The sequence below is a fragment of the Crinia signifera genome, chromosome 9, assembly GCF_055691185.1.
Source record: "Crinia signifera chromosome 9, ASM5569118v1, whole genome shotgun sequence".
NCBI classification, from domain to species: domain Eukaryota; kingdom Metazoa; phylum Chordata; class Amphibia; order Anura; family Myobatrachidae; genus Crinia; species Crinia signifera.
Window position 1 is genome coordinate 37,212,902 of NC_139225.1, and position 27,720 is coordinate 37,240,621.

Sequence of the window (27,720 nt, forward strand, 5' to 3'; positions counted from 1 at the left end):
ATCCCCCCCAAACCAATTTTTGGGGGGGAGGGGGATGTTCCCGTGTCCCGAGGTTGGAAGTGGTGGAGTTGAGAGTCAGCCCTGTCACCCTCTGCTCTGCGGTAAATAGATGCATTGTGCATGCACACAGCGTCTATTCCCACAGGTAGAGGGGGTGGGGGCATGGCCGCGCAGGGGTGATGCGATTTGTACGCCATATCCAGTTGCCACCACCCACAAGGGTCCCGCCATGGCACATTGAGAAGTTGGGAGGTATGCACCCCTGAAAGCACGCATCCTCCTATGCCACTATATCAGCACACCCTTCACATTATTTTGACCTAGTTCATGTTGAACGTTTGTCTATGTCGACCCATTGACTGTCTACTTGCACACTGTAGACCAGTTTCAACCACTTCCCATTATTCTGTATTTAGGAAACGCTGGCTGGCAAGCAACAAACTCCACAAACAGAAAGTACCCAATAAATAAATGGCAATGTGCTTAGTATAAAACAGGCATAGCATCATTTCTACACTGAGACGCTGAAGAGTACTGGCAAAGGAGTATGGGTCATTGGGTGAACCGAATTTAGGTCAACATGCATCTGGTCAACATGCCTTAGGTCAACACCTGAAATTTACCGACATGGCTAAGGTTGAAAGTTCGACACAAGCATTAGGTTGACAATAGCAAGGCCGACAGTCAAAGGGTTGACATGAGTTTTTGATTTTTTTTTTGTCGACATGGGCGCCTTGCTTCAGGCACAGTGCCTCACTGCACTTAGCTCACTACTCTATTCTCCCCCTAAGCCCTAGTGGTTGGTAGGGCATTAAATACCGCCTGTTGGCATATGTCGGCTTAGAAAAAAAACATGAAAAACTCATGTTGACCTTTTGACTATTGCCTTGCTGATCATGTCGACCCAATGCTTGTGTTGACCTTCCAACCCTGTGGATCTATTTCAGGTGGCAACCTAAGGCCTGTCGAACTTCAGTTGACCCAATGCATGTTGACCTTAATAGGGTTCACCTAATGACCGTATCCCCTGGCGAAGTGCTTCTAAGTGTGGCTGCCCTATATGGTACATCCAGCCCTGCATAGGCAGTGCCTGGCCTGTAGGCCTTCCCCACATAGCACACAATGGGTACTCTGTATGATTCTGCTCACAGGATTGTTGTGTGTAATGCTCATTGCATCCTGTAGAAGGCGATGCAGAGAGTCCCCCGCACCAGCAGAGGGCGCTAGACACGGCTCCTCGGCCTCCCTGCCATTGTCCCTGTTGTGGACGGTGCAGCAGCAGCAACAACAGCAGCGAAGGAGGCCCGGACTGTGCGTGTCAGAGATAAAGCCGGAGGATTGCGGGGAAGTCTCAGCAGCTCTCAGCCGCTTACGTAACGCTCAACCCGAATTGGTAAAATGTCCGTTAGCGGCCACCTACATGGGATTATATGGATGTAGTGGGCGGGCTCCATTGCAGGAGAGCAGCTAGCTGGGGTGAGATGGGAGCAGGTTATATACATGTTATATGAGAGTAGCAGAAGGGAGGGCTGCACATATAATGGCATACTATGCACAACCTATGAGATGCAGGCTCATACATGTTACCTGAGTGGTGATGCATGTGCTAGGAAGGAAGCATGAGGATGGTATAGTGGCTTCACATGTAATAGCATGTAATCTGCAGCCTATGTGAGGGAGACAGGCACATACATGGTAGTGCATGTATGATGATGATGTATTGATTGCACATGCTATTGCATGGCATTAAATGCTAAGGGATCAAGGGTCAGACATACATGTTACATTAGTGATGATGCATGTGCGAGGAAGAAGCATGATGTGGCTACACAACATTGATTGCACAACCTATGAGATGCAGGCTCATTCATGTTGCATGAGTGGTAGTGCATGTGCTAGGAGGCATGTTATGCACAACATATTTCCTGAGTGGTAGTACATATATTAGGAGCATGCATGATGATGTAGGTCAGTGGTTCTTAATCTCGGTCCTCAAGTACCCCCAACAGTTCACATTTTTCAGGTCTCCACACAGACAGGTTAAATAATTAGCTCCACCTGTGATCTTTTAAAATGTGTCAGCGAATAATGAGTGCACCTGTGCACCTGCAGGGCGACCTGGAAAACGTGCACTGTTAGGGGTACTTGAGGACCAAGGTTGAGAACCGCTGCTGTGGGGGCTGCACATAAGACATGCTATGCATAACCTATGAGATGGAGATGTAGGCTACCACATACATGTTGCCTGAGTGCATGTATTAGGAGCATGCATGATGATGTAGGGGCTGCACATGTAATGACATGCTATGTACAACCTACAAGATGCAATCTGACACATACATGTTGCCTGAGCATACCCTCCAACATGACCCATTCCATTCGGTACACAATGCTCTGTTAATGGACGTCCCTGGTAATGTATGATTGCCAGCACCTGTGTGGAACTAGGTAATTGAAGAGAAGGGTGTTTCAACACAGGTGATGGCAATCATACATTACAAGGGACGTCCAGGAACAGAGCATTGTGTACCGAATGGAATGGGTCATGTTGGAGGGTATGCCTGAGTGGCAGTACATGTATTAGGAGCATGCATGATGATGTAGGGGCTGCACATATAATGACATGCTATGTGCAACATACAAGATGCAATCTGACATATACATGTTGCCTGAGTTGCATCACATGCATATGATGGGAGCATGTATGATGATGTAGGGGCTGCATATACTGTATAAAGACATGCTAAGCACAACCTGTGATGACTGCCTTGCCTCAGGTGATGAAAATCCTAGCTTTAACCCTGACTATGGTTCAGGTTTACATTTCATCATCCTGTTTCATGTGCGTCTCTATTGTGACCTGAGAGCCTTGTAAGTATATATATATAGTGCTCATTCTAGTTTTGGACTACACTGTGCAGTTTCAATAAACCTGCTGCTAATTTAAGAATAAACTTTAAAGTAAAACATGTATGCATACAGCCAGGTGGCAGGCACTCCTCAAAATGAAGTTTTTAAAAAGCAAAAATGACATTTGGGGGGAAAAACCCTAATAATTGAGGGCATATTCTTCTGTATGTAATCTGAACTCCTGTCTTTGTAAGACAATGGAATTGGTGGAAGCCCTTTTTCAAAGACGGTAAAAGCAGGATCCTTAACAAATATATTGAAAAGGCCGCATCCATCCTAAATGTATTAAACATCCAAGTACTTGCTAAATTCAGACGCCGTATAGCCCACACTCCCTTTGTCCCATTCATCTGGGCTTTTGTATTGTATCTAGCATGGATTTGGCTTTTCAGATGCACATTTATGATCAGTATCATGGATCCAGCTTTTACCCGCATCCTTGTTTTTATTCGAAGCAGCGCTGTTCGCAGCTGTGGTTCTTTGCTATGGGTTTTGTTGTGTCATTTATAGTGAGTGCAGATTTAAGAGCTAAACATAGTGTTGTAGACCCCCTGATGAGGAAACATCCATGCCCGAGGGGTAAATGTACTAAGATGGGATTTCTATTGACGATGGGATGTTGCCCATAGCAACAAAACAGATTCTACATATTTGTTTAGGACCTTCTAGAATCTAATAAATGGATTCTGGTTGCTATTAGTTAGACTGTAGTAAATCTACCCCTAAAGGTGTGACTCCAGGTGTAATGCACATAGGAGTTCTGTTACCTTGCATAATTCATTCAAACTGGCCTCAGATGAAGCGATGACTTCATTCAGTAGGGATTTTACTGTTAAGGCCCCGTACACACTAGACTGTATTGGCTGTGCTAGATAGTGCGCACACACTGAACGTTATCAGTTACCGATATCGTTCAGTGACTCTGTTGAACATGAGAGTTGGCTAAATTGCCAAAATTGACCTGCGTGTTCCGACGATGGGGGGACGGGGTTGGTTAATGGTGATGGCTCCGCACATCATTAACGATATTCAATGCACACAATACACATTAAAAAAAAAATTGCATGTGTATGGGCCACAAAAGCACGACGCCCGCCAGCGATGAAGTCCCGCTACTTTTTTTTTCTGCAATGGCCGTTTACAAGGTGATTGACAGGAAGTAGGGGTGGTAACCAGCAGTTTGGTGGGAGTGCTAAGGCCAAATAGCATGTGTCTGACATCCGATCCAATGCACGGACTTCGGATTGGACCCTGCACATATGATCGCCGCATTACTAGATTGTAAGCTCCTCAGAGCAGGGCCCTCTTCCCTCCTGTTGTCAAAGCCCTCTTCCCTTCACATTTCACTCACAGCTCTCCTATACTCCAACACTCAGTGACCATCTTTGTCGCATACTCATCTCCATCATTGGCCTCTAGTTGTATGTTGATTGAGTCCTCACTACTTACATTTAAGCTGTAATGTGTATTGATCTGTGGCGCTCTTTATTTGTACTGTATTTTTGTTATTATTCAATGTTATGCCAAGCTTTGTCTCCCTGTATTGTTCCTTTGTACGGCGCTGCAAAACACTTGTGGCACCTTATAAATAAAATTATAATAATATAATAATTGGGCCCCAGCCCAGCGGCAGGCCGCAGGGATTGCATGCAATACGTTGCATCTGGAAGGGTCGCATATGATCCCTGCTGCCTGGCAGGGTCCCGGGTGGCTGGAGAGGGCCGCTGGCCACTGTACATTGGTGCCCATTGACCAGGTCTTAATTACCCCATAAGAATCCTAAAGAGTCTTCAGCTTGGCCTGGGCACCAAATGGCCAATACTAGGTGTTTGCTTAGCACCGTTACTTAGGGCACACGGTGGCATAAGGCTGGTCATGCTCTCATTGGCCAATCCTTCACCATCACTCTCTGCAACTCATTTGCTGGGGTCTTACTTCCCCACATGTTTTTGTATGGAGAATGTATTCACTGCTAGTGTAACTTCCTTGAATGAATGTCCAGTATGACACTATATGTCCGTTCCATTCAATACAGCAGGATTTCACAATGAAGGGAACTGTATAGAGAGAGAATATTGTCATATACATAACTGACTTAATCCCCCCCTCTCATTCCTTCAGACTTCTCTGTGACAAGATGTATAACCAGCAGCAGCAACAGTTCCATCAGCTTATTCAACTTCAGCATCTCCTGCAGCAGCAACAGCAGCAGCCTCCACGGCACCCACAGGTGGCACAGCACCCAATTCCTGCCCAGCATGCATCACCCAGGTGAGGAAATCCTGCAGTCTGTCCTCTGCTCCTGACCGCTCCTCCTACACCTTTCCTTCCACTGACGACCTTTCTCCAACAGGCCCATGCCAAACCCGGGTCAGCACCAGCAGTCCCAGCAGATGATGAACCTCAGAGGAGCCAACCCTGCCAGGCTTCTAAATACTCACACCATGTTGCAGCGAGCGCTGCTCATGCAGCAGATGCAAGGTTAGTATTGTGTGTGTGTGTTCAGGGGAATAGACTTTTCTACTTGGCCTCCAGACTATGCTAAGTACCCACTACCCCTCCGGGTCCTTGGTGGGATTATATATTTGACTTTCTGGAACCTGTTTTTTTTTAACTGCATGTACAGTGGAACCTTGTGAAGTGGGATCTCCAAGGATGACTTGTTTAGTCTCACTTATCCGGTTCCTCACTTATCCAGGTTCAAGAAGTGTTTCACTTTATAGAGGTTCTTACTTATTCAGGTTCAAAGAGTACTTGTTTTACCGATACAGGTGATTAAATGCTACATAAAAATATATACATTATATACATGCTGCGTTTCAGTGTCCATTCTGACATCACTGATCGGAAGTAAAGACTTGCCAAAATCTTTCCTAATCCCAGTTACACAGGTTCTAAAGGGACCGTGTAATGGTTAGTCTCACAGCACTGAGGTCATGGGTTCGATTCCCACCACGGCCCTAACTGTGCGAAGTTTGTATATTCTCCCCGTGCTTGCATTGGTTTCCTCCGGGTACTCCAGTTTCCTCCCACAATCCAAAAATATACTGGTAGGAATTGGCTCACAACAAAATGAACCCTAGAATGAATGTGTGTGCATGTACATGTGGTAGGGAATATAGAGTGTAAGCTCCACTGGGGCAGGGACTGATGTGAATGTTCAACAGCGCCGGCTATGCTGACAACGTAGCTTAGCCTACTTTGAAAACGTAGCGTAGCCGGGTGCCCTGATAATACACAAGTGCCAAAAAAGATTATATTTCCTGTATAAGGTAAACATTTTTGCTTGGCAATTTTGACACCTATTTTGACAAATTCACTTGGCAGTTTAAGGGTTAGTAAATTACACTCATTTCGGTACTTATGTAGTATCTGGGCTGCCGATTTCTAAATCGGGTCGGATCGGGCACATCGCATCGCATGCGACCATCGGATGCGATGCGATGACCCGATTTTTCCATAGGAATCAATGTTAAAATGGACTGAGTCCATTTTAACATGGAATTCAATGGGAAAAAGGGGTCCTTTTCATACCCCTACTATCCAAGTGGGCATGGAGTTGGATATAAACCTGTGGCGAGCGTAGCGTTAACTTAAGGCATACAATCAAAAAATCGGCAGCCCAGATACTACATAAGTACCTTTATTTCACTTGGAGGTCCTAACCACAATCGCCCCAGTTATAGAGATTATTAAACCTAAAAATCGGTTGGTTAAAACTAATTTTTTTGCTGCACCAATGCCGGGACCTCACAGTTTGTCCCAGTAACACAGGTTTCCCACTTATCCACATTTGACTGTATAAATAAATATTGTGATATCCATAAGGTTCCTTTTATTTCGGTAACAAAGCTTTTCCTTATTGCTTAATCTACAGCTGTTCTCTTTGCAGGTAATCTCCGTGGTCTCGGCATGGTGGCGCCCTCAATGCCCCCGTTCTTTCCTGCTGCAACAAGGCACTCCATTCTGGGTATACCTCCCATGGGAGTGACTGTGAAGGCTCCGAATATGGCTTTTCCTCCACGTTCCTATCAACAGCCCCGTGTATATCACAAGGTGAGAACGGGAAATGCTTTGTTAGCGGATTCCCAGGCCGGATTTAGTTTAGAAGGTGCAACATCTGAAATCAATAACATTCTAACTGGGCACTGTATAACTATGTAACACTGTTCCCCCTCTGATATCTGTCATGGGGGTGTTCAATCTGGGAGGATATTTCCGACAAGTGGAAATAGCCATTGTTTTTTACTTGATCGGGTATAATTTACATTCGACCCATTCAATATCTGGTCCATTTTTCCGACTATAAAAAGGTGTGTGAGCGCTAAATGATATTTAAAATGAATTAAATAAAAATAAATTGAATTAAAATAAATAATTAAATGTGTGTGTTAATAAGAGTGAACAGCTGTAAAAAAAAAAGATTCAGTTTGTCAGCAGCCAAGGTGTTTACTTTTAGAATCGTGAGAATTATACATTCATTGGAGGTAATTCAGACCTGATCGCACAGTCACGAAATCTCATGGTGGCCGATTATCGATACACTGCGCATGCTTACGGCCAACCTACGATGAAATCCTGGTACTTTTCCTATTCGCTTGCTGTTCGCAAAGTGATTGAAAGCAAGTAGGCGTCTGGGGCTGGAAACCAACCATTTAGTGGAAGTGTTAAGAAAAAAGCAGGCAATGCCTTGGAAAACACTGGGAGTAACCGGGAATATGCTAGTTTAGGGGAGGATGTGTGACGTCAGCCCCAGGCACCACTAAGTAATGGGCCCTACACACATAGTGGGTTATTCTAGTCCATTCTTTCTGACAAAATCCTTCTTAGATGGACAAAACTATGTGCACTGCAGGTGGGGCAGATGTAACTTGTGCAGAGAGAATTAGATTTGGGTGGGGTTTTTCTTCAAAGTAAGATCTATATTGAAGTGTAAAATCATGCAGTCAGTATTTTCCCTGCACAGAAACAAAATAACTCACCCAAATCTAATTCTCTCTGCACATGTTACATCTGCCCCCCTGCAGTGCACATGGTTTTGTCCATCTAAGAAGGATTTTGTCAGAAAGAATGAACTAGAATAAACCCCATAGTGATTTGTGTAGGGCGACCTAGTGACTTTGCCAAACTAAGCAAAGTTGCTTAGAAAATGCCTTAATATCGGCATGTGTGTAGGCCCTATTAGTCTCTGGCTACTCTGAGCCTGTGATGACTGGGGCTACCTCTTCTCTGTTGAAAATAAACTCAACACGTTTCTGGTGAATGGCAAACTTGTTTGTTGCTTTTTCCTTTTTGTCCACTAGGGGCACAGGAGGCTAATTTTTTTTTTTTCCAGTACTTAAAATCTACATTTAAAATGACAGCTCCAGATCATGGTACCATAAACCATCCTCTTTCACATCCATGTTGGAAGCTCGGACACAAGTGTAACACAAAAGAGGGTCCGTTTCGGAATTCTAGTGCAGCCGGTCATACTGCTGGTAAGGCCGGTTTCACACACTCAGGCTCCTGCCGGACGGTGAAATCCCGCACGGCCAGGGAGCCGTGCCGCACACAGTAGTTTATCATGGAGGAGATGGCCACAGCCCGGCAGCCATCCCTTCCAGTGGCGGGATCCGGCTGCAGCCGTGCGCCTGGGCTGTGGCCGTCCCGTGTGAATGGACACAATAGTGTCCATTCACAACTAATGTGTGCGGCACGGCTCCCTGGCCGTGCGGGATTTCACCGTCCGGCAGGGGCCGGAGTGTGTGAAACCGGCCTAACAGTCATGGTTTACCTTTCAGATTTTAGAATGGCAAATTTCTTTCAAGGCTGATATTTCTCCTCAATGAAATAAACATTCTAAATCTCACTTCTCCATCTTGTATTCTTACAATGGGGGCCTTTGGAGACAGGGGTCCGTGTCACTGACTGCAGTGCGCAGAGTGCAGTGTTTGGGTGGAGACTTCTCAGAAGAATCTTCCGTGCTGTCAGTGACTTGTAACATCCTCCTGGCTCAGTTACTTGTAACATGCAGGCAGTGTAGTGGCCCCCCTTGTTTCTCCACGGGTCCTCTCCTCTGTGTCCCAGACTCCCCCCTCCAGACTGAACAATCGCGTCCGTCTTTGCCATGTGTATTTTTGTTCATTCTAGCACCCTGCACCTGTCACAACCCATGCAGTTCCTCTTTCCTGCATGGAGTGGAGCTCTCTGCTGTGGTGCTTCTTGCACACTCTGGTCTGAATCTCCATGGTGATATACAGACCAGTGTTTCCTAGAAGCGCTAAAGCAGACAGCGCCACCCTGGGCAGGAAAGGGGAACTGCATGGGGTGTGACAGGTGCAGGCTGCTAGAATGAACACTGTGTTATGACTGCTGTATGTGTTTATGTATTTTGTGGGTATTTATGTTTCGGTGGGTGTGAGTGTGTGGCGGGGGATAATGAGTGCTGACTATGTTAATGTGGTAATGGGTGCTGGGGGGAGTTAAAAGGTTCTTAGTGGAGGGGATTAATATCACAGGGTCGACACTATGAAGGCCGGCCACTAAAAGTCAACAGGGCTTAGGTCAACACAAACATTTTGTCGACAATGGTAAGGTTGACGGTCAAAAGGTTGGCATGAGTTTTTCACGTGTTTTTTTTTGTGTCCCCGATTTTGAGCTAAGTCAACATAGACACAATATCCGTGTACCGTGTCCACTCGCTGCGCTCACCATGCTGCTATTCTCTCTCCACGCCCTAGTGGATGGTAGGGTATGAAACACCGCCTGTCCTCACAAGTCACCTTAAAAAACACATTGACCTTTTGACCTAATGCTTGTGTCGACCTTCTGACGCTGTCGACCTATTTTATGTGTCGACCTGGTGACCATATCCCCGGTTAAATATCCATCAGCTTCTTGTTTGTATTTGTCAGGGAGTATTGTGCTAGGCTATGATGTCGCCTTGTAGTGGGAGGAGCCAAGGAAGCTGTCTCCACTTACCTGGTGGCATCCATGGTTCCTGACATGGCTGCCACCAGGGCATTTAGGGCGCTGCTCCTTCCCTTGCAGAATTATTTATGTATTTACACACCGTCACTTATAGGTGCCGGCTTTATTCTTTATAAACCTACACCAGACCTCCTGCAGATAGACGATTACACCATCTGTGCCTAATCCTTTTCCTGCGTGACCTCAGAAGTATATTATTTAATTCAAGGATTACTGTTTCTTCATGTAGGATCATTACAGGAGCCATGACAGTAAGAGAGATCGGGAGCAGAACTTCCCAGGCAAAGACACCAATGATACAAACTCAGTGAGAGGAAATGTAGAGCTTCCACCTATTGCCTCCGAGGCGGATGAGACCTTACAAGGTGAGGAAAGATCCGTTGTTACGGATGGAGGTCAATCATACATAATTCAGTCGTCCATCGAAGTTTAACGTTAATAAGGATGCAATGTGTGAATGTATTTTAGGCTAGTCTAGTCAAACAACAAACTGCTGCAATACACTGCTGAAAATGCTCATTTCCAAATGGTGTGGGAACTGCTGTTTTATATTTTGTGGTGGGGGGGGGGTGTCTGTCTCTTATCATTGGCATATAGTAGTAATGCTTTCCACTGAACAAAAAAAACAAACTTATAGATTTCAGGTAAAGAACACTCTGAAACTCGATGATGATGATTGGCAATTTAAGTTAAATTTGTACTATAATAGAAAATAAGGAATTGATTGTGCTGCCTCCACGCAGAGTGTGTTGGGCCATCCTACTTCTACGCACGGATAGATTGGGGCGTGCTGCCTCCACGCAGAGTGTGTTGGGCCATGCTACTTCCACGCAGGGGGGGTTGGGGGCACGCGCTTCTTTCACGCAGGGAATGTTGGGCCATACTATTTCCATGCAGGGAGTGTTGAGGGCATGCTGCTTACTTGCAGAGAGGGTTGGGGGCGTGCTGCTTCCACGCAGGGAGGATTTTGGGTGTGCTGCTTCCATGCAGGTAGTTTTTGACCATCATATAGATTTCTGTCATTCACACTGTCTACATACAGATTTGTCCTCCTTCAACAAGTGTCATTGCTCCACATGGCATAAGGCACTTGGCAAAACTTAAGCGCTTCCTTAACGGGTTGTGAGTAGTTCGGTTATACAGATGTGTCCTCCTTTGCCTTCTACTCTACATCACCCCTCCCCAGGTCACATGGTCGCAAGAGATTCTTCTAGCATCAGGTGTCTTTTTGCTTTTTTGTTGTCGAGAATTCATCTTAGTCTTGATGCGACTTGGACGCACCAGGAGACACTGCTGGTTAATTTGATATGACGCTTGTTTAGTTGTGTGAGAGTGAGTCTCTGAATCTGTACACGAAATGCTACGATGTAAAAGCTGCAGCTTTTTTTCCAATACAAATCCTGTTCTGTATACAGATCCATTACACACAATATACATGTCATAAATCATATTAATCAGCACAGTCTTCTGGTGCATCCCATTTCATTGTGACTAAGATGCATTTTTGGCTAAGATGCCTGATGTTAGTAGAGTTGGATGGGGCTCTATCTATCTATCTGGATTCGGCATGAAAAGCCGGCGGTCGGGATCCCGGCGTTCAAAATCCCGAACGCCAAAATCCCGACAAGGGGGGGACGTGGATTGCACCCCCTTGCGGGCTCGCTGCACTCTCCACGCAGCGGGCCCGGTGCCTCGCAACGCTCGGCACACTAATTCTCCCTCCAAGGGTGTCGTGGACACCCACGGGGGGAGAAAGTGTCGGGATTCCGGCGTCGGGATTTTGAACGCCGGGATTTAAACTGCATCCCATCTATCTATCAGGTGAGATTCTAAGATCATTTGCATTGTATTTCTCCTGACCGTATCTTTGTGTCATTGCAGATAATGAAAATCTAACTGAATGCAGCAACACTGATCCCCTTGAGCCATCAGCCAAGAGAGCAAGGAGGTAACCTAAAGCTGAAGGACTGCACTAATGTCCCTCCCTAGACCACCCCCTGTTCACTGTCACACCCTGTGTAGAGTTTGGCGATTGTTTGCATGCCTTTATTGCCCTTTTTGTCCATCACCTTTGACTTCCCATGCAATAATCTGCCAGTCTACGCAAAGCTTGCTTTTGTTGGCTCAGATATCGCTCCTGGATAATTGAACACTGATCGTTTTATTGTTTTAATATATTAAACAATCGCTTTCTGCAACCTGTATTATCCAATACAGAGGGCACTACCTAGCTCTATTCTGTTCCAGGACAATGAAAGCAACCCATGACTGATGATTAGTTGCATGGGTGAAAGGCACAGAAGGAAGCTCGGTAAAGTTCAAGCAATATTTTTGGACTTGCGCAAGATGTTAAATTGGTTGTATTTCAGTTAGCGCCAGCAGAGGATGTTTAGCAGACATTTATAATGCTCCCTCCTCCCCTCGCACCAGAAATGGCTAATACTTGTCTTATCTCAACAGCACGGAGACCGGTACAGATGATGCAGCAGAAGGTAAATAAAGGATTTGTTTTTGTCAGCTTTTAGCATCTGGCAATTAAATGATTGAACATATGTGTTGTTAGCCTACAGAGCACACCTGTCACCTTTTGAAGGTCAGTTGGCGTATTTTCATGCCAGTACTCTCTGGGGTAAATTCAGTTAGTCGGAAATATGCAGTTTCTGGCATTTTTAGTTGAATCCATGATGCCACCTATTCAATTTTTTGAACTGCGAGAAACCACTTGGATTGCTGCTGTTCCTCACCCGGTGCCTTCCTCCCGCTGCTGCTGCTGCTCACCCAGTCCCCCCACCCCCTCCCCAGCCAGGCTGCTCTTTCCCGACAGTGCTCGCCGGCCAGCAGCTCTCTGTGAGTTGACACATTCGGAGCTGCTGACAGCAGAAGGGCACACAGGAACGGCCAAATCCAACAGTCGCTCATTGAATAGGGCTTGACTGATCCAATCCGACAAATGCCTGTCAGAATGGATCCAACTCTAATTGATTATACCCCTATGTATCCTTTTTATCCTCCCATATTTCATACAAACATTCTCGGTCGGCACTGAGAGGTTGTAAACATCCCAGATCTCATATAGGGCCTAATTCAGACTGCATAGCAAAGCACATTTTTTCTCTAATAGACAAAACCTTGCTGCGCTGCAGGTCGGGCATGTGTAACATGTGCAGAGAGAGTTAGATTTTGGGGGAGTTATTTTGTTTCTGTGCAGGGTAAATACAGGCTGCCTAATTTTTACACTGCAATTTAGATTTCAGTTTGAACACATCTGACCCAAATGGAACCCTCTCTGCACATATTACATCTGCCCCACCTGCAGTGCAGCATGGTTTTGTCCATTAGAGAATAAGGGGGATATTCAATTTGCGGCGAGCACCTCCCATCGGGGAGATGCCCGCCGGGCCCTATTCAATGCTGTCTTCCCCGACAGCATTGAGCAGGGAATCTCGGCAGAACGAGCCTGACATCACTAGCTATCGGGCTCGTTCTGCCGAGAACAGCCAGGAAGTGACGAGCTGCCGGCTGCAGCTCGCCTCTTCCCGGCCGCAACTCGCGGCCACGCCCCCTTTTCGCTCCCCGGCAGGCGGGACATTGCATCCCGCCTGCGTGTTCTCGGTCGACTGCTGTGACCCTGACATTGAATACCCCCCTAAATGTGCTTTGCAAACCAGTCTGAATTAGGCCTATAGGACTCAAGTAGAATTTAACTATACAGTGGGCCTAGGGCTTGATTTTCAGTTGTGCAGTACGGTATAAGTAATATAGTAATGCAACAGGAGGTGTCTGTACAGAAAAACATATCACCTGCATGCATCGTGCAGGTGCTGCAGCCATGCTAAGGCTTGGGTACACATTACTATAATTGGCAATCTTGACGATGGTTAGTTTCTCTTCTCTTCTTGTAATGAACGACCCAGCAATACCTTGTTCCGTCCTTCATTACATGGCACTGGGTCGCACACGATATCTTCTGATTGGCTGTGCAGCGCAGACAAATGTGGGAACTGGGGGGGTCTGGAGGGGACTGTGAGCGATCAAGCAGAACTCATTTTGCAAATGTGCAGACCCAAAAGCATCTAAGTTGTACATAAACTAGGGAATTGCTTACATCTCTGAATTCAGCCCTGAAGTCAGAGGCTCACACCACTGTGAATACAGGCAGATTTGCATATATTTATAAAAAAAATTAAATAAATTAGGCCCTGTATTTTCAACACGAGATCTTGTTACAAATCAAAAGTAACTTTCTGTAATGCTCTACATACGTTCCTTATTACAGGGACAACAGAAGAGGCAGATGTCGCTGAAGAGCGAAGCGTGGAGTCTCAGTCTCCTGAGGTCAGTCTGACGGAATGGATGACTTATTCCAGGCATGTCCAAATTATGGCCCTCAGCTGTTGTGAAACTACAAGTCCCATCATGCCTTGCTACTAAAGAATGCTAAAACTATGGCAAGGCATGCTGGGATGTGTAGTTTCACAATAGCTGGAGGGCCACAGTTTGGACATGCCTGACTTCTACACTGTGTGTTCTCGTTCCAGTCCGGAGATGGTTGATAAGCTGTGATTTCTCTCTCGGTAGGGGATAGGTGGTGGCCGAGCGTTGAAAGTGACCATCCAACGTAGGAGCGAGAGTCGCACCACTGCTCTGCAGCCTGCCTGTGCTGAGAAAAGCGGTACGGCAGGAAGCTCCGCACACAGCGGCCCCAGGTTCTGCTGTTATATCTGTAAAACCAGCTACCAGAATCTTCAGGTATGCCACCCGGGTGGGAATCTAACACACTATGAGCTGCAATAAATCTGGTTTAATGATATCCATTTTAAGTATCTTTATAAAGATATATTTTTATGTATATGAATTTATTTAGTGTTTGTGTGTTCAAACAAATGAACTGAAACTCAGCTAGGATATAATAATGCAGCATAATGCTGGTGTTAGTGTGTATGTGTGTAGCCTTCTGTCTGACATCACACTGTCAAAAACATACACACATGATACTATGTCAAAAAGATACAGTAGACTGCGCTTAAAGAAAACACCATTTATTAAAATTATGGTATGAATACCCAATAATTATCTACTTCTGCGGAAGCTGCTGACCGATTGAGGAGAAGAAACGCATTTCCAAGACAATTGCTAACTACTTGCTGGCGCCCCCGGCCGCACTTACAACCCTTCAGGACCGGCTTTAGATAAGGCTAAATGGAGTGTGAACAAGCGGGGGGCCATACCTATAAGTGATGCACTTAAGGTAGACGGACATATTTAATATTCATTTAGTTGTAGTTTCTTATAGAGCACAGCTAATTCTGTTGCACTTTACAATTCTAGACAGTGATACAGGCTATTCCGAGGCAAACGCAATATTCTCTATCCCTGCATGCAGTGGTGATTATACACTAACCTTTGACTCCTGGAGAGATTGACACTATTAGTTTTAACCCATTCAGTGTGTTTTTTTACACACACACACACACACACTCACACACTGCGTTTCCCTGGGCCTGGGTAGTGCCGCTGAACACTCCATCAGCCGCAGCCCGGCTCTGCATCCGACTGTGTGCGGCGTGACTTTAGCAAGGTCACATCACACACAGCCAGGGGAAGGAGGCTGGCCAGGCAGCAGGAGCCTGGCAGTGGCTGAAGCTGATCTCAGCGTTCAGCCGTGCTGCCTGGCAGGAGGGAGCTCAGGCAGTGGCATTCCCGAGACTTTTCCAGGTTTGCCAGTCTGCGCACTGTAGCATAACATGGAAAATTCTCGGGAGTACCAGTGATGGGGGTTAATACCATGTGACCGTTCTATTTTAACAGATGTCTACTAATACCTGTTATACAAGTTATTCAGAAAAATCTACTGGCACTGCTGGGAGCAGGCTATGTGACTGGCACTGCTGGGGGCAGGCTATGTGACTGGCACTGCTGGGGGCAGGCTATGTGACTGGCACTGCTGGGGGCAGGCTATGTGACTGGCGCTGTTGGGGGCACTGGCTATGTGACTGGCGCTGTTGGGGGCACTGGCTATGTGACTGGCGCTGTTGGGGGCAGGCTATGTGACTGGCGCTGCTGGGGGCAGGCTATGTGACTGGCGCTGCTGGGGGCAGGCTATGTGACTGGCGCTGCTGGGGGCAGGCTATGTGACTGGCGCTGCTGGGGGCAGGCTATGTGACTGGCGCTGCTGGGGGCAGGCTATGTGACTGGCGCTGCTGGGGGGGCAGGCTATGTGACTGGCGCTGCTGGGGGGGCAGGCTATGTGACTGGCGCTGCTGGGGGGGCAGGCTATGTGACTGGCGCTGCTGGGGGGGCAGGCTATGTGACTGGCGCTGCTGGGGGCAGGCTATGTGACTGACGCTGCTGGGGGCAGGCTATGTGACTGGCGCTGCTGGGGGCTGGCACTAAATATGTGCAAGAAATCCACCAGTATTATCTCTGCATGCATTGAATTATACATAGGTCAACGGCCACAAACTCTGATGACTAATTTGAGCCATGTATTTTTGTGTTCTAGTATTTGTTTATTATGCTTAAGTATAATATATATCCAGCTGATCATTATTGGGTATTCATACCATCATTTTAATAAAGCGCAGTGGTGACAAATGGTATTATTATTTTTTTTCCAGAATTTCCAGTCTCACCTGGTGAATGCTCAGCACCAGCAGAAGATCCAAGAGATCCAACATCTCAGTAATGCCTGTCTGGTCACCCTTATGCCGACTGCAAAAGACAGCCAGGGTGGCATGGTGTGCAGAGATGGGTAAGGACCAGTTATACAATTTGCCAGTATGTACACAGGAAGTCAGTTTTTTTTTCTTTTCTAATTTTGTTTAAAATGTGGTGTTCTGAGTAGAAGAACCATGGTCAGGCAGGTAAGGCAGAGTTCTGTAGTACAGGTTGTGACCTTGAACATGAAGCAGTGATAAGGGCGGGGACGCAAGCCAGAATTGAAGAGGCCCTTGGCAGCCAATCAGCTGCTCTGTATAACTTTGTAATATGCAAATGATAGATGTTACTTCAGTGCTGATTGGTCCTTCCGCCACTTCTCCTCTTGCTCACTTCTCCCTTATCACTGCTTCATACAACTACCCTTTGCCACAAGGCTGCACTGCCAGACATCAGGCCGCACAATAAGCACAAGTACTTCCCATTGGGCTAGAACAGGTCACATGGGCATTATTGTGATGCTCTGGTCTATGACGAACATTTCTGTTTCCATGCAGCAAAAAGAACCAGAAGAGGTGGTGCAATGTGTGTCAGGCTCATTTCAGCTGTGATCTTATAAAGCATCGACGGACTCCGGAACATAAGGTTTGTGTGAAGTTTGGTGGGATTAGTGAAATCCTTCTGTGGATTTTAAATGTGCACTAAACAACCCTGCGGTATTCATTCTGTCCTCATGTGGTATGTGTGACTCTTGGTACATAAGGCCTGATTTATGTTTGTAAGTAAAGCAGGCACCTGGGCAAATCCATGCTGCACTGCAGGTGGGGCAGATGTAACATGTGCAGAGATAGATAGATTTGGGTGGGGTGTGTCAAAACCTAATTTAAAAGTGCAGTATAAAAATAAAACAGCCAGTATTTACCCTGCACAGAAACAATATATAAATGGCTTTGGTCCCCTTGCATTGCAACATGATAAAGCATGATAAAGTAGGATGTTATAACACAGCAGTCAATCGGCTCTGAATTGTCAACTTTTTTCAAACCAGCCTTTAATTTGACAGTTAGCGGCTGATTGGCTGATGCATTGTCACCTCCCAATTTATCTTTTCGCTAAGCTTAATACATCTTCCCCAAAGTTACTGTTGTTGTTTTTTTTTTGCATAAACCCATTGAGCAGAGACACTTCCTACATCTTACTGGCCATACAATAAGTTTATGCATATAAGAAGTGTGTGTGTGTGTGTATATGTGTGTGTGTGTGTGCATTGAAAATGACCTAGAGCCCAAGCGCATTTGCTACATAAGATAACTCTGATTCTCGCTGCCAATCTCTCTCCTCTCAGATGGCAAAACGCTCCCTGAGGCCATTCTGTACAGTGTGCAGCCGCCACTTCAAGACCCCTCGGAAGTTTGTGGAGCACATGAAGTCTCCGGAGCACAAGAAGAAGTCTCAGGAGGTATGAGAAGACTGGACTGGGTCCATAGTCCGACATCGGCACCTGCCCAAAACCGTTTTCCTTTTTTTCTCGCTTCTAGCAGTGACCTCCACTAATATGCACCAGACATTTGCCTCTGCTATGCCACATCCAGCCCTAAGGGCTTTCCCAAAGAATCCACTTTAATGTATTCCGTAGTCTCTAAAGTTCTCTGGAAAAGAGACCGGTTTAGTGCTGACTTTCTACAGTGTATCCAGGTCAACAGCCAATAGGCCAGCACCATATTTTTTACTTTACCATTCGCGTATACTCCGAATGGTAAAATGTGACATCAGACAATGGTAGTAGCCTGGAAGAGGCCCCAGTTCAGCAGAGGGTTCTGGGGTATTGGTCAGCAGAGGGATATGGTGCACTTTGGAGACCTGAGACCCCATATGTCAGCAGAGGGTTCCGGGGGTATCGGTCAGCAGAGGGATATGGTGCACTTTGGAGACCTGAGACCCCATATGTCAGCAGAGGGTTCTGGAGTTACTATGTCAGCAGAGGGATATGGTGTACTGGGGAGACCTGTTATTATCGGAGGGAGGGTGTGGTTCTGGGGATAGCCTATATCAGTGGATAATGGTGGTTGCTTGGGGAGACCCCATGTCAGCAGGGGGGGGGGGGGGCTGGGAAAATACATGTGAGCAAATGGAGGTTTGGAAAAGCAGGGGTATGCATGTGAGAGGGGGGCACATGGCATCCCCCTCAAAATGAGATCTCTAGCCATGCCAGCAGGAGAGATAGTGGACTATTACAGAAAGGTATTGCTGCAGGTTATGTCCCAAAAGGTTGACATACACAAGGTTGACGCTGGGAAAAAAATCAACGAAAGAAAAGATTGACACAGAAATTACAGGCATTTTTCAAACTTAGTCCACGTGGATGGTGAAGTATAAAAAAGTTTAAAAAGGATGAAAAAACAAAAAAAATCTCACGCTGACCTTGTGTGTGTCGACCTATAGTCCATATTGACCGTCGATCCAAGCCCATATTCTGCAGGGAGAGTTGTGGGCCCTGGAGTCACCCCGGGCCCCATAGCAGCTGCATTTCCTGCACCCACAATAGTTACAAAATATATATTGCTATGGCTCCAATGGGTGTCTGTCTTCTGTTCTGGGTGGCAGATGCACTTACAATGGCTATAGCATTTTCATAGCCTTAAAAGAAGAAACAAAACAAAAATCACGTTTGCAAATGCATTTCCGTGCAGCTGTAAATAGGCAGCGATGCAGGTTACCGCTGTTTAGTACATTTGGTCTTGTAGTGTACCAGGACACGTTACTGATGTGACTCACTTGTGACCCTCTATAGGAACGGCTTCGTGAGAAGGAACCGTGGAGCCTGGAAGAGTCAGAGGAACTGATCACCGTGGACGCCGTGGGCTGTTTTGAGGAAGAGGATGACGAAGATGATGAAGAAGAAGAAGAGGGTATCAGCGCAGATGACCTTTCCGAGGACACAGAATGTCTTCCGGTAAAAATGTTTTAATTCATTTATTAAATGGATCTTTAGAGTGGAACATAGATTTAAACTAGTTCTGTGCGACAATGCCATATTCATTGCTCATGCATGGCGCTTAAGGGGCCTACACACGGGGCAACATTGCTGAGAGATCTGAGCAATGGAGATTGCTCTACACCGCTGCTTAGCAATGTGTCATCGCAGTGTGCTGAGCGATTTGTCAGGGTCAGTGTTTTCCGGTGAGAACACTGGTCCCTGACTGGTGATTAACTACATTTATCCAGCATGTTGGATATGAATCGCTGGGCGATAGAGCTGCGCATCGCTATGGCCACTACACATGGAATGTTTTTTTTTTTTTTAAAGCACTCTAGTGAGATTGCTTAGAAAATGCCCTGAAATTGCCCCGTGTGTAGGGCCCTTAAGTCCCACTACTGCCAATAACACACTTGCAGATATTTATGAAAACCAGTGCAAAAGTCAACTGCCGTGTCGCCTATATTAACCAATAAGATTTTCGAAACAGCGCAAAAAAAGTGACCACTACAATCTGGTTGGAGCCTGCAGGCAACACCACTGTTCTCCTATTCCCTTCATAAGTGTCCCCAACTGCTCTTCCAATTGTAGCCACCCACTTTCTGTATAAACATTGTTTCTAAAATATATTTTGATAAAAATGTATATAATGTATAGTGTAAATAAATGAATTTGTCTGGTCTCTCCCTCTTATCACGCGCCGTAGGCATTGATAACCTTTCCATATTTTTTCTCTAATCCCTGAAGCCGATTGGTTCCCCCTTTTATAAGCTTAATAGAAAGAAGGTTTTCCCAACAGGTGATGTGTTGTGGATTACTGTCTGTGGGATAATTACTGGCCTGGCAAAAAAAGATTAATGGGCCAATTCAGACCTGTTCGCACAGGTCTGAATATGTCCCTGTCCCCGAATATGCGCATGTACAAATCTGCGCGGCGCGTATCCTCGGCAAAACTCTGCACTTGCTGGGGTGCTCGGTGCTTGAGTGACCAGCGGGGTTTTTGATGGGCTTGCCCAGCTTTTCACAGGCCCGTCACAATGCAGGTGTGCCCCTGCCTGCTTGGTGTGGGCAGCTGACATCACATGACGTCGGCACCTGCCTGAAATTCGGCGTAAAGCTGCCACATGAAAAGTTAATGCAGGCCTACTTTTCGTACCGTGCGGAGGAAATATAATTCGATGTTGAGTGACCATCGGGTAATTTTTCACGGATGTGTAAGCGTACACATCCACTCACATGGTAGCGCAGGGATTGGTTCGGCGGGGCGGCGTATGCGCAGCCTAGCTAGCAGGTCTGAATTACCCCCTTAAATTCTCTATGCATGATTAAAGACATCCAAAAAAACATGGCAGCATTGCAGACTGGAGTGAAAGCCTCTGCTCTTGACAGTTCTGCACTTTAACATTTGCTGGTGGAAACTGAATCCATCTCAGGACTTAAAAATGTCGCCTTCATTATTAGAGTTTTTTTTTCTCTTGCCAATGTTAAATGTAAACAAATGTGAGCTGGTTTGCAAACTTGATTTCATGCAGGTCCAAGGAGAGGACAATTCTGCAGATCATAAACAAGAGGAAGAGTATAAATCGGACACCGCCTACGGTGAGTACATTGGGCAGCCCCTTTGTCCGCTTTATGCTTTTTACTGCAGTGATTACAGGTTTGATGGGTCAGATGAAGCACCGTAGTCAAGGGAGATCTCTACACCATCAACATTGCTTACTCCTTCTGCTTTTCAAAAAATACCACGCTCCCTTTTTGTTTGTCTGTTTCCTGCTGGAACTGTCCTCCGTTACACTGGCTGTAGCAGTCTGCCGTTAGTACTGTGCATCGTTTGTCATCTGTGAAACATCCATCCCCTTCACTTCTCTCCATCCATCCCCTTCATGTCTCTTCTTATGTTTCCTTTTAACACGCTTCTGTTCTCTGTTCTTTATTTCGTGTTTCCCTTTTGATATCCATTCTGTGATTTGCCCTCCCGTTTCGCAGGCCTGGATTATATGGTCCCCGTCGCGGGTTATCTCTGCAGACTGTGTCACAAATTCTATCTTAGTGACTCTGCTGCCCGGCTCACGCACTGCAAGTCCCTGGTGCATTTTCAGAACGTCCAGGTTAGACCCTTCTCCTGTTGCATGGCCTGGCTCCTGTTTTGTTACGCGCTCTCTCTCTCTCTTTGCTGTCACTTGACGCCTACCCTCTCCATTTTTCTTAGCTGTTACTTTAGATCACTGTGTTTACATATATCATACCATGGATTTTTATGATCATCTGCTTATTTCCCTGCCATCCTGCAGCGTTTAGCATCTACTCTTTGATCATAGCTTATGTGCGCCCCAATACAGTAGTGGAAATCTGTCCCACGTAGCAAGTACCATGAGCTAGTCTTTACGCATCACACTAAAAGGTAGATGTATGAAGCAGAGATAAGGGAGGAGGAGGGAGCCAGAGGAGAAGTTACCAACCAATCAGCTGCTTTGTTAAATTGTAAATTATTACTTCTGTTCCGATTGGTACCTGTAATTTCCAACGTAGTTGCCTGTTGGATTGTTAGGCAGTCGCTCAAGGTGAGCGGCTATCTATCAAATACAATTCATTGTAGATGGCTAAACTGATCATCTCATGAGATAAGGTAGAAAACTTTCATCCAATAGAGAGTTAGAAATTGAAGCTCGCTGAAGTATGTATGACTAAAATATCAGTAAAGCATTGCGCAGTCTGCCTACATTGCACTTGTGCTGGGAACGAAGGTGCATTAAGCAATTATTTATAATTAACTTTTTAATTGGAACCTTTGTGTCTCAGTGGAATAACGCACCTTTTAAAACATCTGAGGGGTGTTCAATCTATGGCGATATTTCCCGACTCGCCTATTCAATGCTGTTAACGAGCTGTCAGATCCGAGGTTTTGTAGGAAATGACCGTGGTTTTATGAATTCACAGCTGTTTTTTCGACAATCCTCAGCCTTTATGACACTCAACAGTCAGAACATTGCATTCAGACTGTCGAGTTAGTCGGATCAGATGAAAACGTCCCAGGATTCCATCATTTGGAATGTTCTGACAGTTGGAATCCCAGATTGAATCCCCCCCTATGTATTTCATATTGCGACTGAGAAAGTTGGTAAGAATAGTGCGCAGTACAACCTAACGTGCCACACACGTATCCGGTTTAAGCATTTATTAACAAATCACACTATCACAGCGATAGAAATAAAACAAATTATCAATTACAGTCTCTTCTTCTCCCTGTACCCATAGTGGAAATGGCACTATGCAAAGTGTGAGTGATTGTGGGTGTTGGATAGGTGTGGTTGATGGTGCATGTGGGTGAGGGTGTAAAGGCCCCCATACACTTGTCCAACTTTGCCCCAATTTCAACTCAAATGGGGATTGGTTGCCCATACACTTCTCCGAGAAGTCAGACCAGTGTATGGCCATCATTAGAATCAATGCAATAAATCACTTTGCCACCTGGGTGGCACCAAACAAAATGCACACATTATAGACCTAGATGCTGTAAACTGATGTGGGACAGACTTCTGGATTTAAAATAAAAAAAGAAACAACCGGAATACCATTTATAGTCTGGCCCCGGTTTGCTATCTGGGTAATAGAGGACATTCTAAAGAAAACATTCAGGATACAGGATTCACTCCTGTATCTGTGGTTTTTAATTCTTTTTTTACTTTATTTGTAGAGATGCAAAGCGGTGAAGAACCGTGGGCAGATGCAGGCTGACCATTCTTCCCAGAAACCACAGGAGGATAAAATAGAAAACCAGAAGCATGCTGGGATTGTTGGTTTGGAAATTGATAGCACTAAACCAACAAAGTTGGGAACAGTAGACTGTGTGAAAGGAAATATTCCTGTAGCCGAAGTGCTTGGTGGCAGCACTGGTAATAATGAAGGTTCCATCACGGTCTTTGACACTGTGAGTACAAGTGAGGAAGATTCCGGTTACCTCCTGGAGCCCGAAATGTTGCTTGCCCAGATGGGAGGGAATTTGGAGCAAGAACAAGTGGCAACCCAAGAAGAAATGCCTTGTGACGAAACCTCTCCCACCTGCAGACGTTCCTCTCGCCACAAAGTCAGATAGAGAAACATTTATATGTGTAGTATTCCCCATTAATGTTTAAAGAGGTGATAGCGCACTTCCTGTTGATTAGTATCGGGTGTTTCGCTCACTGGAAGAGACAGCAATCAAGTAGTTAAAGGATGCCGAAACCCGAACTATGTTTTTATCTGTGACTGTAGAATTCAGTTTAGATTTACTTTTATGAAATTTTCCTTATTAATCAGGCTGTAGTTGAAAGTTTAGTTTTGCTCTACATTATGATAAACCATTAAGAAAAAGAAAAAAATCACCCCATATTTCTTAAACATAGACCAAAATGTTTTTGATATAGAGCAAAGAGCTCAAATAGCAAAGCGTAGCAAACCGGTTAGGTTTATTTTTCTTTCAGAATTCCTACTGTTCCAATCCATCAATCCGCACAGTTGTTATCTACATTATAAGTGTGTTTCAACCTCCAGCTTCTGAACTGCATCAAAGTGATAATGAGCATAAAATTTACCCCTTCTAAGTAAATATTTAAAAGATTGCGACCACTATCTGAAATAGGCCTTATGGGGTGGACACACGCTTCGATTTTGACAGGTTTTCGATTCAATTTTGCTTATAGAAGCAAAATCGAATGGTCTTTAAGATGCTTTCGATCTGCATTTGATTCATTGCGTGCTCCCGTTTTCTCTATATCGAAAATAAAAATAGACTCTGCAGGCAAGGAAATATTGAATTTGATCCAGTAAATCGAATGTGTACACTGTGCCTTGAATGCAAATCCAAATCGATATCGAATGCAAAAGTGCTGAATGTGAAATCCAATGGAAAGACAAGGCCAAATCGAAAGGGGGTGGAATTGGGGAAATTGAAAGCATATCGAATCGAAAGTAAATCGATGTGTGTGTACACACCTTAAACCTGTCCAGACCTAAATCTCCATGATCAACAATTTGATTTTTAATACGATCATGTGGTCAAGAAACAGACATCCTGTGTACGGGTTTTTTTCTTCAGTAAGCATAATGGAGGCTGCCATATAGGGAATGGCAATAGTGGAGGCTGCCATATTGAGAATGGCAGTAGTGAAGGCTTACATATTGAGAATGGCAACACAAATCCTGCTAAATACATGCTGGGGGAATGAGGATTAAAGTTAAACCTTCCCAGTCATTTACAAGGGTCAGGATTTCTGTTCTACACCTGTCCTATATCTTAGTGGCAATTGACCAAATCCTTTTTTTTATGTTTATGAGAATCCACATTCCAAAAGACTAGACTTGATAGTTACCTGTATGGATCAAGTTATTTGCGTGTAGAATCTTATGGGGGGTAACTAATCGCCCATACATCTGTATCTGATTATTGCAATTCCCTGACGATGAGTGGCTGGCGGGCTCGAAGCAATTCATCATGTTGCATTTCACAACCCAAAAAATGGTTGAGATTGGAAGTCAGGTTTTTTTTTTTTTTAACCTGCTGTATTTCCCAGATGATCATTGGTGACCGCTTTTTTTGATCTGAGAATTGCGGTCATGATGTTTTACACAACGGGAAACGCCTAAAATGTTTTGTAAATGATAAATATTTCATTTCTGCTCTATTACGTAGTGATGGTATATGATCTATACTGCACTATGGTGGGTCATGGTATATTAGATCTACAATGTCTAGGGCTCCAGTCATAAGGTCGACCACTAGTGGTGGACAGGGTCAAAAGGTTGACATGTGTTGCATGGCTCGCCATGCTTCGGGGGACGGTTCCTCACTACGCTCGGCACACTATTATTTTGTCCAATCACGCCATAGTGCATGTTGGGGTATAAAATGCCACCTGTCGACACATGTTAGCTCAATAAAAAAAAACAAAAAAAACCCTTGTTGACCTTTTGCCCCTGTCGACCTAGACACTGTAGATGTAATGACTACATACCATTATGGTGGTAATCTTTGCCTAGAGTGGGGCAGGCAGTGGACAAAAACAATGCAAACCTCATCATGTGACATTATAGGAGTGTCGGACCCCAGTAGGCAAAGAGCGATGCAGCACCAGTCTTGCATAAGAAAATCCCACTAGTGACGACGGGGTCATGCTGGTGGAAACGCCGTTTGACCTCAATACCTTTTCTAAATGCTTGATTGTCTTCAAAGCTGGTGACTTATCCGCTCATTATGTATGAATAATAACATACCCCTGTCCCTGTGTGGCATAAGCGGGTGTATGTAGCGGAGATGCACCTTCTCTTCTGCATTCTCATTTGCCCTAACTTAAAGTGGCCATACACACGCAGATTTATCTGCAGATCTGTCTGGTTGGAACAAAAACATGGTTATGGATGAGAGCAAACGACAGTTGACCATTTGCTTGGAAATGCTGGAAAACTGACCAACTGTCACTCATCCATAACCATGTTTTTTGTTCCAACCAGCCAGATCTGCAGATAAATCTTACTAGTGTATGGGCACCTTAACTCTTGGGTTTGGGCACAGGAGATGATTCGTTCGTTGTATTATCTTATGGGTCAGATTGTTGACCTTCATTAGGCGGATACGACACTGGTCGCCATTCTGCATGTTGACACTGATTTAATGTCAACAGTACCTACTTTATTGATACTCTCTCCCTAAGACTAACCTAAATGTACATGTTGACATTTTGAAGTCGTCATTTCCAGGTGTCAACATTTTAACCATGTCAGCATTTATGAATTTTTGACCTTTCTGGTCACTGTTGACATGGTGGTCCTACAGAAACTTCCATATGTGGCTTAAAAGGTGATCGGTAGTATGGGAATGCAAACAGGTGTCACAGTAAATTTGGCCACCAGACCATCTCTAATTAACTATCATTAAACTTTATTTCAACAAGTTCGATCTCTTCTCTGCAAATGTAAGTATCAACTAGATTACGGAGGGACTGCAGCAGATCTCAGAGATGGCTCTCTACAGAGGATGCATTGCTGCCAGATTCCCCCAGAACCCTTCCAACAATGGCCGCCACAAGTGCAGTCAAATCAGACCACCCATTTGCAGGAGTCCTGCACTGAATGAATTGAATCCTGCATATGCACTAATACTCTGAGCCTGGTGTAGGTCATTCAGGGGTAAATGTTTGATGATTGGTGAAGAATGTTATGTGCAAGGTGATAATGCTCCAGCCAATCAACTCCTAACTGTAAATTTACATATTGGAGCTGATTGGTTGGTGCATTATCACCTTGCACTTTATGGGGATAAATACCACTCCAAGCTTTATACGTTTACCCCACAGTCTTACAGACATTCCTTAGCAGCCGTGTAGTCAGATACTCTCCATGCTATCTCTGTCTGGCTGTTTCTACCTTTATGTTACGACCCATATTTATTTTTGTTGTCCAATATCTGGTGTCTGGGAATATTCTAAATAGTATTAGGTTCTGTGGAATATTAGGGGCTTCATATAAGGAAGAGAAAGCTTGATGTAGACCAAGGCATCTTATGTCTCCTTAGTGGCTGCAGGGCATGCTGGTTATTGTAGTTGAACAGCTTAGCGGTGGCAGACATTTTTAAGGAGTGCACAAATATTTTTCTGAAAGATACTGTTACGTTTCAATAATAGAAAAAAAAATCCGTGAAAAATAAGGCACAAAGTGCGCAATGGCTGCCTCAAAGTATACAGTAGGTAATGGGTACACTTTACCAGTATGTGGCTTTCTAGCCGAGTAATGCACATGTTACTGCTAAACCTACTTTATGGTCCATGTATAACTTTTAAACCAATAGATGTCATTTTTGAACTTTTTAGGATAATAAATATGAAATTGTAGTGAATTATAAAGTGGTGTTGTGTGAGTACAATGCATCTATATATACAAATGTATGTATGTTCCAGCATAACCCTGGAATGCCTGGAGCAATTTACACCAATCTTGGTACACATGTGAGTTATAATCTGGAAAAAAATAGTGTGTGTGGGGGGGGGGTAAAACACCCCTAGCAATGGGGGCCCAAAAATGGGTCTGGCTACTTCACAAAATGGGTCAGGGAAGCAAGATATCCAGCTACACCAAAAAATACTGTGGGGTTAAGACACCCCTAGCACCCCTATGGATCCAAACAGGGATGAAGATATCCAGCCTGGAGCAGTTTACACCAAACTTGTTACACA

General features: G+C 45.0%; 1 protein-coding gene across 3 annotated transcripts; it reads left to right on the forward strand.

The window, feature by feature from the left end:
- The first annotated feature begins 1,194 nt into the window (after positions 1-1,194).
- Positions 1,195-27,383, forward strand: CIZ1 (CDKN1A interacting zinc finger protein 1). 3 transcript variants are annotated; one of them, XM_083158830.1, is made up of 16 exons: positions 1,195-1,393; positions 5,032-5,181; positions 5,264-5,391; positions 6,803-6,966; positions 10,112-10,247; positions 11,764-11,830; positions 12,343-12,374; positions 14,159-14,217; positions 14,461-14,631; positions 16,500-16,633; positions 17,097-17,184; positions 17,885-17,998; positions 19,331-19,492; positions 21,049-21,115; positions 21,503-21,624; positions 23,211-27,383. In XM_083158830.1, exons 2-16 carry the CDS (start codon positions 5,048-5,050, stop codon positions 23,607-23,609), a joined length of 1,977 nt encoding a protein of 658 aa, XP_083014956.1. In that variant the 5' UTR covers positions 1,195-1,393; positions 5,032-5,047; the 3' UTR covers positions 23,610-27,383. The 3 variants fall into 3 exon arrangements, with proteins under 3 accessions (XP_083014956.1, XP_083014960.1, XP_083014957.1); XM_083158831.1 differs by lacking the exon at positions 1,195-1,393 and adding an exon at positions 1,454-1,476; XM_083158834.1 differs by lacking the exon at positions 21,503-21,624 and having other exon boundaries at positions 23,211-23,384.
- Positions 27,384-27,720: the final 337 nt, after the last annotated feature.